The sequence below is a fragment of the Dromaius novaehollandiae genome, chromosome 1, assembly GCF_036370855.1.
Source record: "Dromaius novaehollandiae isolate bDroNov1 chromosome 1, bDroNov1.hap1, whole genome shotgun sequence".
In the NCBI taxonomy this organism is placed as follows: Eukaryota; Metazoa; Chordata; class Aves; order Casuariiformes; family Dromaiidae; genus Dromaius; species Dromaius novaehollandiae.
Genome location: NC_088098.1, coordinates 51,991,874 through 52,005,763, shown reverse-complemented (window position 1 = coordinate 52,005,763; position 13,890 = coordinate 51,991,874). Strand labels below are relative to the sequence as shown.

Below are 13,890 nucleotides of genomic sequence, written 5' to 3'. Positions count from 1 at the left end.
TGGCTTCCCCTTCCTGCGGCTCACCACCGGACACCTACAGCACGCGAGGGCCAGAGCAGAGCTCGGGCACAAATCACACGCTCCCTCCATGGCCGTAACAGCTTTAATATGACTGTTTTTATATATATACGTATTTAAATATATTTCTTATTTAACAGTTAGTATCAGTCAGACAGGAACTGCCCGTCTTGCAGGGATACAGAACCATATGGCAACACCGTTCCCGACGTGGGGCCCACCACGTCTGCTCACTCACACACAAGCCCTGAGAAATCCTCCCTCGCCCATGCTCACAGCACCATGGGGGACCTGATTTGTCTCTGAAGGTCCTGCGGGTTAGCTTTGGCTCTGTGCTGGCCGGACCAAAGAGCCATGGCAGCCTCTCTGCAGCCAGAGATGACTGCTCAGCTCTCTGGTACAGGCCTCTTCTGCACGCCCTGTCCTCAGCGGGGGCATGTGGGCTTCCCATCTGCTTCCCAGCGGACAGGCGAGGTGCCTACCTTGCGCCAAGTTCAGCGTTCAGCCACCTCAGTAGCAGCATTTCAGTGCCTCAAGACCCCGGGGCTCCCCAGTTATTTCTGATGCCACCCTCCTCCTCCTCCTCCAGCAGGCAGGATCTCCTGGCAGGAGGTGCCCTCCACTAGCCCAAGCTCAGTGTAACATAGAGGACACTAGGAAAGGGGAAGCTTCCTGAACTTGATCCCACCAATGCCCATGTGAACTCCTCAGCAGAGGAAACAGCGGCTACTGCCTCAAAGGGCAGCCGTGTTTCTGCTCTGCTCTCCCTGCAATTCTACCCACACCAAGCAATGCCACCAGGAGCAGCTTTGGACAGAACCTGCCTTTCCCTTCAAATACACTGGTCATCTCAATCCCCAGAGCCACTGTGGTGTCTTGCACCTTCAGGGTCAGGGCCTGGTCTTCGACACCACAGAGCTCTCTAGAGATCCTGCTGACTTTGAATACACTTGCAGAAAAAAATAAACCAAGAAAACCACATCTAACCTGATCCACAGTGAAACAGAGGAGGAGGAACCACAAAACATGACTCCTCCATAAAGGTTACCCTGGAGGGCTAAAAACAGTGGTCTGAGGAAAAGGTGCCCTGCATCAGGCCTCTCCAACGGGTCCTCTTCTCCCACTCAGAAATTTTGTCTGGGTAGAAAGAGGAACTCATGCATCTGTTGGGGATTTCCGGATACCCGGCAGACCAATGAGCTCATGCAAACTTGATGCATTACAGACCTGATGTGTTGTGGAGTTAAGAGGTACAGTCAAATGGAGAAGAAAAGCACCCTGATGCTGCTGGCCATCCGCACACCTGCTCTTGCGACTGCGGCCAGGGAACAGTACCGAGGTCCACTCAGGCTCCTGCCAGTGACAACGTGGGAGCCCTGCCCTGGATCTAAAAGCACCAACGTATCTTGTCTGAGCAATTTGGTCCCTTAGTTAAGTGGTGGTAGCCAGCTGAGAAATATCTCTCTGCAGTCCAGCTACTAGATGCAAAGAGCAACTGGACTACAGGGAGAGGCAATTAAAGTGCACGGAAAGCAGGAACAAGAGAAAGAGGAGAGGAAAAACAGAACCGAGACACAGTAACAGCTCAGCAGGGACAGTGACACACTGGCAGGGACATGGTGAGAAAAGCTTCCAGGGAGCAAGCCGGGGATTTTTTGCAGGAACCTCTGGCCTCCCCTCTGGGGGCACAAATACCAGGTACTTGTGCCCCAGGCAGCTGTAAGGAGGGCACCCCCCTGGAGAGGATCCCCAGCGTCCTGCTGAGCACTGAGCTGCGGCTAGAGTCACTGATGTGCAGTTACACCCCAGCGTAACAGCCAGGAGTAAAGGGGCAACGTAAGGGCCCAAAGAGAGATTTAGTTTTGCTATGCCTGAAGACTCAGAAGAAGAGAGGAGCAGGAGCACATATGAGAGCGGCACCCAATTATTTGCCTTCCTAAAGGTGGCCACGTAAAGTGACTGGGTGGGGGGAGGTGGTGGAAGAAGAAAGCTTGGAGGGTATTGTTAAAGTATCTGTCTCCACTGGCACTAGGAACCAGCTTTGGCCTGTATTGGCCATCTCTGAAAATGTCTCTGACAGAAGGACAAAACAGGAAAGGTGAGCACTAGGGAAGGAAGGAGATTTAGTCTCTGTTATCAATGCCTTGGATAAGGTGGGGTACCAACACATCAGTGACTCCAACACCTAAACGTTAGAAGACTGTTGGTAAGGTGTCTGATACCAGTCTTCCCATAAAGTGCCCTATGCTCATTAGGCACCCAGGGGTCCTCCAGCCAAGCCAGTTGTCAGACTTGACAACTTCTGGAGGACATGAAACCCACTGTAGCCATTTTTTTTTTCATAAGGTAAAGAGAATTCATTTTTGTAGGCACCTGAGCAAAGCCCAGAGTGGGAGCACAGCCATTTAAAAAACATAATTCCCAGGCCATGTCTAAGGACTGTCCCCGTGTGGAACTGAGGTGAGGGATGCACACGGGCCCTGAGGGCTTGGGGCAATGCTGCCACCACGTCCCTCTCTGTTAGGACATACAGCACTGCAACAAGCCGGGGTCGCTGCTGCCTCTTCCTACCAGGGGCTTGGAGCAAACTGCCTTATCGGCATCTTGCTTCTCCAGTGAGAGTGCCTGGAGCCTGAGCAGACCCATCTTCCCTGTCAAAGGGACAAGAGGGAGAAAAGCATGAGATGCATATTCCCTTGTGCAAAAAATGTTAAGAGAAACAGAGCGAGAAAGAAGAGAAAAGGGGAGGGAGCAAGAGAGGGACGCACACGCTGTCATGACTGGCCATTTCGAATGCTTTCAGATCAAGAAAGCAGGTATTGCCTCTCACCTCGGCCTGAACTGGAAAGAGAAGAGGTTTTTCTGGAGGCAAGGGCTGTCCGGTCCCACAGACTCCAGTCATAAATGGGGAGTGCTGAAGGGCTGATCAACTGAGCCTCCCTTCTGCACACCCACCCGCATTCACACATTAAATCCTGACCAGCTCTGGAAAGTGTTTTCCAGTCTACCCTGAGCAGATTCCTCAAATGAAGGTGCTTTTCCTCACGTGGGAAGAGAGTGGGGGAGAAGGGCTGCAGGGATCTCGCAGTCAGCACTCATTAGCTCTCTCTGGAAAGAAGATTTCGCGGCATCGCTGGACGGTGTCCTGGGGGGACTGGACACTATGTCCCACCGTTCGGGGATCATCATAGATTTCATAATCGTTCCCTCCCTGCAGGAGAATAGAAAATAGGGAAAATGTTAGCAGAGCCTTGCCAAAGCCTCCTCCTTCTTTGACAACCCACAGCTTTTGTCCTGCGAGGAGCCTCCGTTTGCTGCTGCAGCACAGGTCTCCCGGGGGCTGAGGTGGGAGGCAGGAGCATGCAGCTAGCCAGCTGGGTTCACGCGCGACACCTTGGCAGGTGGCGAATGGGCTGCTCGGGCTTTGCTGGCTCATGGAGACATGCTGCTTGTTACTCACACAGCAGCAGGGAAGCAGAAGAGGCTGTACTGAGAGCCCTGCTCCTGCCCCCTTGCTTCCCCTCTTCTGTGCCACCTTAGAGCATGGGAGGCAGGTAGTGGGGCACCACATCCCCTGGAAAGGATGGGGAAGGCCCTAGACCAGGAGAGCTTGTCTGGGAGGGCAGGCAGGGTTAACCTCTACCCTTCTCATGAAGGGTCTAGCAGGAGAGGTTGCGAGCATCTGGAAGGGAGAGGGCCAAGCAGATGGCTAAGCTGGTCTATAGCAGCAAGGAAGCATCACCCTCCACCAAGCCAAAGGGAAGGCAAAGCTGTCCCTGAAAAGCCCTCTCCTAAGTGTTTGGGGCTTGACTTCTGGGTCCTGCTGGCCCCAGGCGTGGCTGACACCCCCAGAGAGTGCTGGGGGAAGGAAAGCAATACTGATGTAGACCCCAGCATAGCGAATCCAAGGCGATTTCTGCACAATCCAGCCAGACTCGCAAACATTATGAGCCTGCTGCAAACACGCCCCACATGAGAGCATCTCTCCCTCTTGCACCACTAGGGGTCTGTGTCGGCTGCTGGCAGAGGTGCAGGGACCAGCGAGGGAGCAGCTCTGCGCAGCGCCTGCTAGGGTGGAAAAGAGGAGGCCAAGCCCTGGGCTAGGGGGGCATACTCACAGGGGTCGTCTCATTCCCAAAGAAGTGGATGGCATCAAATCGCTCGTCGTCAAGCACGTTGAGGCAGTAGCGCTTGTCCCAGCCCTCCGGGAAGACGTCAAAGCTGATCATGCCACCTGCCAGCAGAACGAAGGGCATTAGGCACCACAGCTGGGTGCCGGCCAGGGTGTCCCCCACGCCAGAGTGGGTGGGAGGAGGGGAAAAGGGATGCACATGCGCAGGGAGCCCTCCCCACACAGCACCAAGGCATCTGCCTCCCTCCTTGACTGATCCTCCAGCATATGACCAGGACCATGCTGTTTCTATGACAACGGGCAGGGGTGACATCAGCACGGCTGGGGTGACATCAGCACGGCTCCCGTGACTACCATGGATGCAAGCAGGGCATGGCGGGGGAGTTGCAAGAGCCGGCTCTGGCGGGGGCAGATGTGGGGGTTATGCATTACAGATCAGCACTGACATGCTCTGCGTCCCACACGAGGCAGAAGCGGGCACAAAGCCCATGTCCTCAGACGGATACTGGCATCAAGCTCTCTCCTAGGCTCCCGCCTGGACATCACTGATGTCTCTAAAACCACTGCTCTGAAGCTACTTAACCCTGCCGGCACCTGGAGCTCCTGGTGCTCTGCAAACACAAAGCGAGCCCTGCGCACTGCACAGCTCAGGTCCCCGCTCGCCACACTGCAGATCCTGAGCGGGCTTTGTGTGCCGCTCAAGGAGCACGGACTTTGCCACTGCTGTACCGTGAGCCTGTCGACCCGCTTGGGGCCCTGCAGTCTCTTGTCACCGAGTCAAATGCAGGCTGCCAACAGCTTGAGAGGTGTCAAGGCAGACGGGGCAGATGTACAGAGGTGAGGGAGCTTTCCCAGAGAGCGTGTATACATGTGAACATCCACGTGCACAGTACTGTCTAAAAAGGTGAGAAACAAGCCCTGGCTCTAGATCAGGCAGGGTTATCCCCAGTACCCCTGCTCCCCTTTTGGTTGTGCGCTAAGCCCCAGGCAGCATCTTCCCCGTCCTTCCCCGTCCCCCACAGTTTAGGGCCTACGTATGTCTGGGTCTCGCTTGGAGCCCAGAGGAACATGTATTTGAACTGGGATGTCCCTCACCCCCCAGTTCAGATCCCTGCTCCACTGGGTCCCCGGTGGGGTGATGTTGTTTGCCTGTTTCTCTAGGCAATCCACCAGGCTACCAGCAATTCTGGAGTTTCACAGTCTCTTTCGTCACAAATAACAATCCCCACCTCTCTTAGGAAGGAGACAGTTACCCGCAGGGGAAGGTCCCTGCTGGAGGAGAGGCACCCATCCCTCAGGCTGCTCAGAAATGTACCTACTGATGTCCCTCTCCACTCCTCCTTGGCTAGCTGAGGTGCCCTGCTGGTTTAGGGGGGGGGTCCCTAAACTGTCACTGGTTCCCCATGGATGGGGCAAGGAGCCTGCGTGCCCAGCCCAGGGCAGAGGATTCATGAGGAGACAGGGTGACCCGGGCAAGGCACTGCAATACTGAAGGGATTAAGTGCCCTAGGAGATCAGGGACGGGGATGTGTCGAGGCTCACGCAAGGAGCCTGCAGCAGAGCAGGAAATAAACCTGACCGCCAATTTTCCAGGACAGTGCCCTCAAAATCCTTCCTCCTTTTGTATCCAGAGTCATTTACCTGTGAAAAATGCTGCACTTCTCTGTGTTCTGTCCTTTTAAATAGAGCTGGGCAGCAAGAAGGGCTCCTGAGGACAGCTGGAGCGGGGAGGAAATCAGACAGAGAGGGCAGGGAAGCCTGCATCGAGGATGACAAGCACCGTCCCTGGTCTGGGCAAAGCACGGGTGCAGGGGGCCGCAGCGAGATCTCCCATCGCCTCTGGGGCTCGTGCCCTCCACAGCCTGGGACGAGGCGCTTGGAGCCAGCCTGTCACAAGAGGCCTGTTTCCATGCGCCCCTCTTTTTGGATGCCTGACCTGAGACACTCCGTGCTTTCTCTGCAGAGGAGCTGGGGGCCCACAGCTCCCATTGTCTTCACGCTTTTACACCAGGGGCTGGGGCTCTTGATGGCAGCTTCCCAAAGTCAGAGGAGAAAGGCCCATTGTTCTGTTCTTGTCCCCTGTGCCCTTGGGGACATGGCTGCGGGGCCTTTGTCTTTCTCTGCTATGACAAATGGTCTGTGTCAATGCTGCGGGCAGCACAAGATACTCTTGGCAGGACGCTGAAGGGAGAGGGAAGGATCATCTCAGGATGAAAGCTCTTGGAAGACCAGAGGGCCAAGTGCTCCCTACAGACTGGGGCCGCGCCCAAGAGTGGAGTGTCACCTGCCATGTCCCAGTCTCGTCATCTCCTTGCCCCTTGCCTAGATTTTCACACGGTACCTCCTTATGTTAACGCATGCCTATCTTCTCTGCAAAGAGTCTCTTCCAATTTCAGCCCCATCACTTACATCCTCATTTTCCTCCCTGTCCTCGCTGCATTCCCAAGATAGCTCAGCCTCTCCTTCAGTTCCCCACCTTTGCTAAGTTGGCTGTTATAGTGCAGCTCCACTACAAGAAGTGGCCCTGCAAAAGGCCATGGCGTGGGGTGGCAAACTCCCTGCTGCTTGGCAGCTCCAAACAAAGCTCCAGAGCAGAGAAACGCATGAGGCTCCTTTCTCTCTCACGCCATTGCATTCCTAGAGGAGTCTGTGCAGAGGGCTGGATGTGCCTGGAGCTCTGCCGGCAACCCTATCGCTGATGCTTGAGCCAAAACAGACCTCCTGTGCAGGGGTGGGCTCAGCAGAGCTAACTAAAATAAGGCACAGAAAACATCACAGGACAGAAACCGGTCCATATGGCTGATCCCCCGAGAAGAAAATCTACAGCACAGTTTACTCTCTGTCCATTGCCCTGCTGTGAATGTGACACCCCCAAAACAGTTCTCCAGGAATAGGAGGTCTTTGTGCTCTTGCTGGGGTCCCCCCTGGGGAGCACAGCTCCAGCGTTCACCCAACCAAGTCCCTGGAGGGAATAGCTAGGATTCCTGCTCCCCTTTCCAGAATTTAATGGGAAACACAATAAAGAGGCCAATGCAAAGCCAAGGTAGCACCCTCTGCTCACCTCGAGAGAAACGCAGGCCTTTGCCAGCAAACTCCCTCTGCAAGGCTGCCACAAACTTCTCCCGGATCCGCTCTTTCTAAGGAGGAGAAGGAGGAAAAGGGAGGAAGAAGGATTTGAATAATTAGATGTTGACAGCCTACCATAGTCTGCTGAAAGGTGTTTGCTGGGCAACTCTGGTGCATTTCTCTGCTCTGATCCCACTCCCCCTTCCCACCTCTCTGAGCCCCAAGGGAACTCTCTGTGCTCTGCAGGATCCTAATGGACACTAAACCTTCAGTTCCCTCTTGTCCAGCCCCCTCCTCCTGGACAGTTTAACAATGTTTAGCCAGCTTCCACCAGTCTTCCCCAAGGCCTGCTTTATAAGGACGTTAGCTTAGGCCAGCTTCAGCAAGCTACTGGGAACAGCAGGTCACACACTCTCCTTGGCAATGAAATGCATCTGCTTCAGTTTCCCAGAAGTCAAGTTCATAACCCACAGTTTCCAGCTTTGCTTACATGTCTTGCAAAGTCTGACTGATCCCTATTTCCCAAGAAAGCTCCCACAGGTAGAAACTGCTCGGAGCACAGGCCAAACACTTCAGAGATGTGCCATGGCCCTCCCAGTCTGGGAAGCCCATTGGTTCCAGCTCTTTTAGGGCTAGGAAAGTAAGAGAGAGAAGAGGGCTGCTGGGCCACCCTGGAGGGACAACCTGAGCTAGGAAATTTTGGGCCCTCTGAGGTTTTCAGGGAAATTCCATCTTTGATTCTTGTGAACAAGGAAACACAAACACCCTGTGAAATAAGTGCCTTATTCCCTGGGGGTCTCCCGCAGCACAACAAACACTGTTGGCAGCCCCACTGCATTGGCGGTCCCCAATGAAGCCAAATTCTTCCTTTTTTCTATGTTTCTCCTTGGGCTTTCTGACCATCAGTCCTATCTCCACCTTGCTGCATGTGTTGGCCTGGTGCACAGCTTGGAGCTGGGCTCCTTCCCTTGGGCAGGGGAGAAGCAGACAAGACCCAAGAGCTGTGATGGTGCAAAATCAGCAGAGAAGGGGAGGGTGAGCCCAAGACAGGCCCACATACCTTGTCCAACTCGGAGAACTCGATTCGCTCCTCTGGTGTGCAGCTCCGTCCGATGGGGGAGATGTTCAGCATCCCATTGCGAAACTCAATGAAGGTCCCTCTGTATGCAGGCAAGGGCACAGGGTTACAATGGGGGCAGGCAGAGAAAAACAGACCTTTCCAGGGGAATGACTGCTCAGTGCCTGCAGGAACACGCAGCAAGAAAGACGCTGTGTCCACCCATGGGCGCTTGTGCTTCAGGTGTACAAGAGCCTCAAAGATGCCCAAGAGCCCTGCTGCAGCAAGCTGAGGCCAGGCTTCAACAACTCTAATTTTATAAAAGGAAACTGTGAAGAGGAATAAACCATTCTCGTGGGACAGCCTGCGAGCAATGGGCTTAGGTGAGACGCTAGGAAACATTTTCTATTGTTATAACAACTGCAAGAACAGCTGTTCTCCAGACTGCTCCAACTGTCTGTGGAGACTGTGGCATCTCCACCCTGGAGGCTTTTAAGAAATGTTATCTGTGGTAGATGAGCTGGCTGGAGTTGGTGGTACCTTGAGGCAGCAGGATGCAGCAGGTCAATGTAACTCACTACCGATATAAGGCGCTGGCCGGACGAGCAGTCAGCACTTCCTCGCAGGACACGAGCAGGGCCTTTGTGTCTTCGTGCACCTTTGACTGTGGTTCTTATCTAAGCTTGCACAGACATGATGGAATTTCCTGCTTGCCACCCTCACCCTGCACTGGCACTACTACTCTGCCAGTCCCTCAGGGGGCTGGTTCAAAGCACTAAGCTGTCAGAAGACTATTCCCTTTTTTCCTTCTCTGCTAGAAACCTGGCCAGTTTTGTTGACTTGGCACCTTGGAATAGCTTTTTGAGGGTTCAGCCCAGTACCTGCACCAGTGTTACAAACAAGGGACGGCAGCACAGTTAATCTGAAAATAGATTAAAAGCTCTTGTGGAAACCTAGCTAGAGAAGGATTATCCCCTTCCCTTTCCAGCTGAGGAGCCTTGAACTCACTAACCCTTTGACATCCCTCCCAGCCCTGTCTGCCCTTGCTCTGCGACGAAGCTCTGAGTCCGAGTCTAGCTTCCCCCAACTCAGATCCTGTCTTATAGCACACTGAAGGAGGAAGGACGCAGAGGCAGCCATGCCTACAGCCTGCTGGGCAGCACCTCGGCAGTGCCAAGGGTCTGGTGGTTCATGCCCCAGGCCAGGACTCAGGAGACACAGGTTCAAGCCCTTGCTTTGCTAAAAATCCCCAAAGCCTAAACCCACAGAGGCATTTAGGAGCCAAAACCTTGCTGGGTGTTGGGCAACCAGACAGCAGTGAGGCAACCAAACAGCCTTGAGGTGCCTGGGCCCCAGCCCACAGTTTCGGGGGCATGTTTAGCCAACACTCCCATTCTGGCCCCTCTCACAAGTGCTCATGTTGCCACATGGTGACTCAGATCAGAAGACTGATTTGGATCACAGTTTAGGAATTTTCATTTAAGTCTTAATTTCAGCCACATCACTCCCCTGTGCAGGTTCACCCTACAAACACTGGCACTGACACATGGGACAGAGCAGGCACAAACAGCTGGGTCAAGGGGAGGGCAGAACAGCTTCTTTCAACAGCAGCTCTGGCTCACGCTGGCTCCAAGCGTTTATGAAATTGTAGTCTGAGGGGTGGTTTGACATTACACCCAGACTGGTTTAACTGCAGGCTGCCTCTGAAAAAGGCCATCCTGCTCTCCCCTTCCATGTCCATGCCATCTGTCCCCTCTCCCTTGTTTCTGCTGGATCTAGCAACAGTGTGGTAACAGGACAAGCTGATCCAATGGGAAACTATCCTTTTCTTTCCTCATGGTGGACTGGTTTTCCTTCAGGCCAGGTGAACAACCTCACCCTGTGATGCTGGATCCGATGCCAGGGAAGCAAACAGGAGCACATGGTTGGGAGCAGAGCAGGGCCAGCCCTGTTACCAGTGGCTTGAAGTGACACTGGGTTAGATGCAGTGTGAAACCATGCGCTCAGCCTCTGGACTTCCCATCTGAGGACTTCAGCCCTCTTATCCTTTGTCTGTCTGGAGCCCCACACAACCACTCATGCCTGATGCTCTGACCAGGAACAAGCTGTTACCATTGTCTTAAAACAGATGCAGGCAGTGGCCATATCCTGCTTCTGAGGGAAGAAAATCTGAGGGAGGAAAGAGCAGGCCTTATGCTAACAAACAGCACAAACTCTCCAGACCAAAGACATGGTTTGCCCACACTACTCAGCTTGGTGGGACAGCGAGCCTATATAGCGCCTCTAGATACTAAGATAAAACCTGCCAGACCTGGAGCAAAGACAAGCTCAGTAGCCCAGCTGTTCTTAAGAGGGCTCTGAAGGCTTGAGTCCCTTAGAAATCAGTGACACAACTCCCTTTTGTGCAGGCCCGAGCCTTTACCGTTTCTTGGGCAGCTTCAGCAAAGCCATGTAGTTGAGACAGAAGTTGATTAGATCCTGCAGCAACTCTTCTCCCAGGTGGTCCTGAATGGCCTAGGGAGGAGAAGGGGGAGTGAGGAAGAAGCTAGAGGACACATGAAGCCCAGGTTCCTGCTAACTTGTCAGGAAGAGAGGCCCTCAAGAAAATGGCAAAGCCTTTCTGGACTAGGCTTTTCTACCCAATGTGGACAGTATGCAGCGAGGGGAGCTCAAGACAGCAGGAACAGTTCTTTTTTCCGGCCTGTTTGGCTCTTCTGCCCCGGGAGAGCATCAGCCACACAGCCTCTCCTGGGGCTAAGCAGCTGCCACAGCCGCGGTGGTCCTGGCTGTCTCAGCCATAAAACATGTGAGCCCCATGACAGTCAACAGCCGCGTTACTTGTGGGGGATTGCAGGCTCCAGGCCTTGCTCAAACCCAAGAACATGAATAGGAGGAGGGGGACAGTCAAACCTGGCTGCTGGAGGGAACAGAAGAGGTTGCCCTTCTGAATGGGACCGGACACTGCTCCCCATGGTGCTCACGGGACGCACAGGGATGGAGAAGGAGAGCTGTGTTTCCAAGAGCTGCTGGGCCTACCTGCTTGGAGACCAGCTGCCCGTTCTTGTATTGCACAGTACCATTCTCGGCAAAGACGTAGTCAAATTTATTGATGACTGGAGGGGAGGAAATAAAGAAGAAAAAGATTGGTACTGCTTTAGCCTTTGCCTAGGAAGAGGAGCCACATGGAAAGAGAAAAGCTGCCTGTATTCAGGACCCAGGGAGCCTTTCTCCATAATCCTTAGCACCACACTTCTCATCTCCTGGTGCTCAGCAAACGAGCACCATCCCTCACCGCTCCCTGCACAGCAGGGAGGGACATTATCTTCAGCTCCTGGGTGGGATGCTGAGGGAGGAAGGGGGAAGCGACCTGACTGAGGTCACAGACTGAATCAGTGGCAAAACTGAGATAAGAGCTCCAAAACATCAGGCTTTCCACCGTGCGCATGTCCTTCTGCTCCCTCTCTTCCCTTCCCCACTGCCAGGATATTCCCGTGAAGTAGTTACTGCTTATCTAGCTCCGGTCCCTCCTGGGGCTGCCGACTCAGCAATTAATCTCATGCTCCCTTGAGCCGTGAATTACTTCACAGTGTGGCCTCTCTTGGCTAATGAGGCAGAAGAGAGACCTTAGTACCCAACCATGTGTTTGACACTGATATTGCAGAGGGAAAACAAGGCAGAGAGAGACAGGCTACCTGCTTTCCTCTCTCAGTCCCTCCTCTACCTCCCATCCCCATTTGCTTTGCCCAGGTAGCACTCGCGGCTCATCCCCTGCCCACCGCTGCTCAGGGCCACCTGGTCCACAGCACCGCGGGTGAACAGCTTGGGCACCGTCACTTTCCATCTGTTCCGGCTTGGAGCTTAACCGGGAACTCATCAGAGACCCCCGCCACCAAAGGGCACGCAGCCGAGTAGCTCGCAGGGCGACAGGGAGCGAGCGGGGGTGTGGGAGGGGGCAAAATTCACAACGGGCTCTTGATTGCTAAAGGCAGGAGCTGCAGGAGCCGAGAAGATCCCAGCTGTTCTTGCAGCTGCTGTGGCCCTGGATCGGGCCCAGCACCAGACCTGAAGGGGGGTAGCAGCACTCCCAGTCCGCCAGGCAGCCTGCTCTCAGCAGCCGTTAGCCTTTGAACAGCGGCTCCGTGGCTCCTTGGGCACCACCAGCGGCCAAAGGGCAACGGCCATGAAGACAGGCTCAGAGGCGGCTTGTTGATTTTGGATGTACGCAATCCCTAGGCCCCCTGTGCCGTGGTACAGGAAGTCCCAGAGGCTATAAAACATGGCCTCGGCGTCTGCCCACCACCCTCCCCTCGTCCGCTGGCGGCTGCTCCCTGCCTCCGGTGCCCTTGGTGTCTCACCTTCGTTGCCCTCGCCCAGCTGCTCAGCTATCTTGGAGTAGTCGGAGCCTCCCACCACCCCGATCTTGACTCTCTCGCGCAGCTCCTGCAGGAACTGGTCCACTTCTGGTTCAATTTTCTGGAGGGGAGGAAGGAAAAATGGCAGGTTAGATCACAACTGGGAGAGCAGATGAGCCACGGGCCCCAGAGCGGCCCGCAGCAGAGCCACCGCAGACGGCCCCAGCACTGGTGGCAGCGGTGTCTGTCCTTTCCCCCCTTCCCCAAACACCCTTGGGGCCAAGCGAAACGACAGCCCCTTGCTTTCTCCATCCGTCTGTCTGTAGCAGCCTCCATGAACGGGATGCGGCTGGGGCCAGAAGCGGCTCCCACACGCAGGCAGGACCCTGCCGACTTGGCTCCCGCAGCGCTGCACTTGGCCGGGGCGGCAGGCCGGCCCGCACCTCGCTGTCGGGCTAGGAGCGCGGGGGGCTGGACGCATGGGGGGAGGGAGATGGGGTGCACAGGCAGCAGAGGAGGAGGAGGAAAGAGGAACCCCCACGTGGGGCATTTTACGGATGTGCCAGCGCCCCTGCGGTCCTCCGCGTCTTCCTCCCTGCGGGCGGATATTGGTACCTGACCTTCCTGCTCACCGGCGGGCCGTGCCCCATGCCACTCCAAGCGCGGCGGGGAGCAGGCAAACATGACCCCCCCCCCCCCCCCCCGGCCCCTGGGCAGCCCAGAGCTCAGAAACCAGGGCAAGAGTGTGATGGGGCACCTTCCCACGGGGATGGGCCATCGAGTGCCCCAGGTCGGAAAGACACGGGGCAGGAGGGCAGCTGCCCCTGCACGCCCCGGGCTGGTGAAGCGATGGGGCGCCCGGGCTCCTCGTGCCCCACACCGGGCCAGCCTGTGGGGTGGGAGCCGAGCGCAAGGGCCGCGCAAAGACGAAAAAATGAAAATGAAAATAAATGAATTAAAAAAAGAGAGCGCCGCCGCTTCGCTTCTCCATCCCCTGGAGAAAAAGGCCTTTGCTGGTGGGTGACCCCCGCGCTGCAGCTCTCCCCCATCCCCGCCGCCCCGCTGCACCCCCGCGGAGCCCGGCGGCGGCGGAGGGGGGGCTTCGGCGGCCGCCCCCCCGCTGCCCGCGGTACCTGCCGCGCCGGCGTGAGGGTCCCGTCCACGTCGAAGAGGCAGAGCACCCGGCCCCCCGCCGCCGCAGCCATCGCCGCCGCCGCCCGCCGGCCTCCGCGGGGGCGGCCCGGGGGCGGGTCCGGGCGGCGGCA

General features: G+C 55.7%; 1 protein-coding gene across 1 annotated transcript; it reads right to left on the bottom strand.

The window, feature by feature from the left end:
- Positions 1-85: 85 nt before the first annotated feature.
- Positions 86-13,890, bottom strand: PMM1 (phosphomannomutase 1). The gene is made up of 8 exons (XM_064511831.1): positions 13,759-13,890; positions 12,629-12,746; positions 11,310-11,386; positions 10,696-10,787; positions 8,277-8,376; positions 7,212-7,287; positions 4,137-4,252; positions 86-3,229 (listed from the first exon to the last, which is right to left on the bottom strand). The coding sequence occupies exons 1-8, from the start codon at positions 13,828-13,830 to the stop codon at positions 3,107-3,109; spliced, it is 774 nt and encodes a 257-aa protein (XP_064367901.1). The 5' UTR covers positions 13,831-13,890; the 3' UTR covers positions 86-3,106.